Raw genomic sequence first — 1,850 nt, 5'->3', positions numbered from 1 at the left:
TCACGAATTTCAAAATTTTAAAATTTCAAGCGAATACCTCTTTGCATCTCATGTTCTCCTGATACTTTTTCACGAATTTCAAAATTTTAAAATTTTAAGCGAATACCTCTTTGCATCTCATGTTCTCCTGATACTTTTTCACGAATTTCAAAATTTTAAAATTTCAGTGAACATCCCCTCCATTCACGTTCCTGTGGTATTTTTCAATGATTTCAAAGTTTTTAAATTTCAAGTGAATACCTCCTCGCTTCATGTTCTCCTGATACTTTTAAAAAATGTCAAAATTTTCAAATTTCACCTTCAACCTTCACCTCGGGTAAGATGGACCGGGCAGGTATTATGGACCTCTCAAATTTTAATAACCGCATAAATTGTTTATTAATGTTTTTTCTGGTATAAATTAAATAAATACAATCCATTTTTAGTCTTTGAACTTTATTGTACAATAATTTATTACATAATTTTATAATTATAAAATATATTCATTCATTTTATTCATTTTTTCTTAATTATTCCTCGTCAATTGTGCAAATAAGAAGAGTATTTCTTATTTATATTAACAACATTAACAGAGCACACGTGCATGAAATGCTCTAATTAAAGCATAACCCCGCTGAATCAATCAATTGACGAGGAGTAATCATTAAAAAAATATATCTGTTGTTCTGAAGATTCCGTATAAAAAGATGAACCTTCAGGTTTTGTTCATCAATTGAATTCCGTTCTCTTGAAGACCTCAAAATGCGTGTACTATTCCTCCTCGCCATTGTTCTTGCAGTCGCATATACAGCATGTGAGTGCTTCTCTTCAATACCTGGAAAAATTAATTAAGCAATAAAAAATGTTGCAATTTATCTGATTAGAGTTTTTTGATTAGTGGGCAACCTCAGGTAGACTCGGAGCTGTAGCCATAAAATTATTGAGGTTCCAATTGTACAGAGGTTGCCCACCTCTCGATTAGACTCCAATAAAGAATTTATTTCAATTAAATGAAGTTGATTTTGGAAAAATGAGAAATTTTTCTAGGTCAATTATAATTGAAGCAAATACTTTTCACTTACGTGTAATGACAGACGCTTCAATTGCTTATATTTCAACTACTCCATTAGCTGCTGTACCGCGTCCACAATCCCCTCGGCGTTGTCGCTCTGGAGAAGTTTGGAGAACATGTGGTCCTGCATGTCAGCCAACGTGTCGAAATCGTCAAGGAGCATGTCCTGGTCGGGTAAGAAACATTAAAATTATTAAAAAAAATTTTCAGTATGAGTAATGAAAATGTAGGAGAAAGTTAATTGGATTTTGTTTTTTTTTTACTCACCTCAGTTTTAAAGGAATTCCCCAACTCCCGAGTTATCTCTTTTGTCACTGGATACTCCACCGCACAATTAATTGGCTAAAATTTTTTGTTCTAGCGATGTGTCGCGGCATGCAATTGCATCAGTGGAATGGTGAGACGTTACCCAGGCGGCATCTGTACTCGAATTTGTCCCCGAATCGGTTGAATTCGGAATCTGAAAAAAAAAACACTTGATTGACCAGGCAAAAATTTTCCCACGTTGTAATGAAAAATTATTTTTTTTTCAATAAACAATGCTGCTGCAAAATCCTCGATGTTCTGATTTTTTTTCATTTACTTTTGGAATCAATTTTAATTTTAAATCATAATAATACTAATAAATTATTATGATAAATAATTCCAATAAGGCCTCAGCTCACAGAATATTTTATTTTTTATTTTTACATTTTTTCCTTTTCCTATTACCATTGTTACCATGATTTGATAGGCGCCCCTTCGTCTTAGCCTTTTAGCCTCTCCTACTATCCTCTCATTAGCCTCTCCTACTATCCTC

At 33.2% G+C, this 1,850-nt stretch overlaps 1 protein-coding gene across 1 annotated transcript; it reads left to right on the top strand.

The window, feature by feature from the left end:
- Positions 1-499: 499 nt before the first annotated feature.
- On the top strand, positions 500-1,601 carry LOC105266194 (chymotrypsin inhibitor-like). Its single transcript, XM_011304151.1, has 3 exons — positions 500-793; positions 1,110-1,225; positions 1,413-1,601. The coding sequence occupies exons 1-3, from the start codon at positions 742-744 to the stop codon at positions 1,500-1,502; spliced, it is 258 nt and encodes an 85-aa protein (XP_011302453.1). The 5' UTR covers positions 500-741; the 3' UTR covers positions 1,503-1,601.
- The last annotated feature ends 249 nt before the right edge of the window (positions 1,602-1,850 follow it).

Source organism: Fopius arisanus, unplaced genomic scaffold (assembly GCF_000806365.1).
Source record: "Fopius arisanus strain USDA-PBARC FA_bdor unplaced genomic scaffold, ASM80636v1 scaffold00036, whole genome shotgun sequence".
Classification (NCBI taxonomy): domain Eukaryota; kingdom Metazoa; phylum Arthropoda; class Insecta; order Hymenoptera; family Braconidae; genus Fopius; species Fopius arisanus.
Note: the sequence above shows the minus strand (reverse complement) of the source record. Positions and strands in the feature narration are given on the sequence as shown.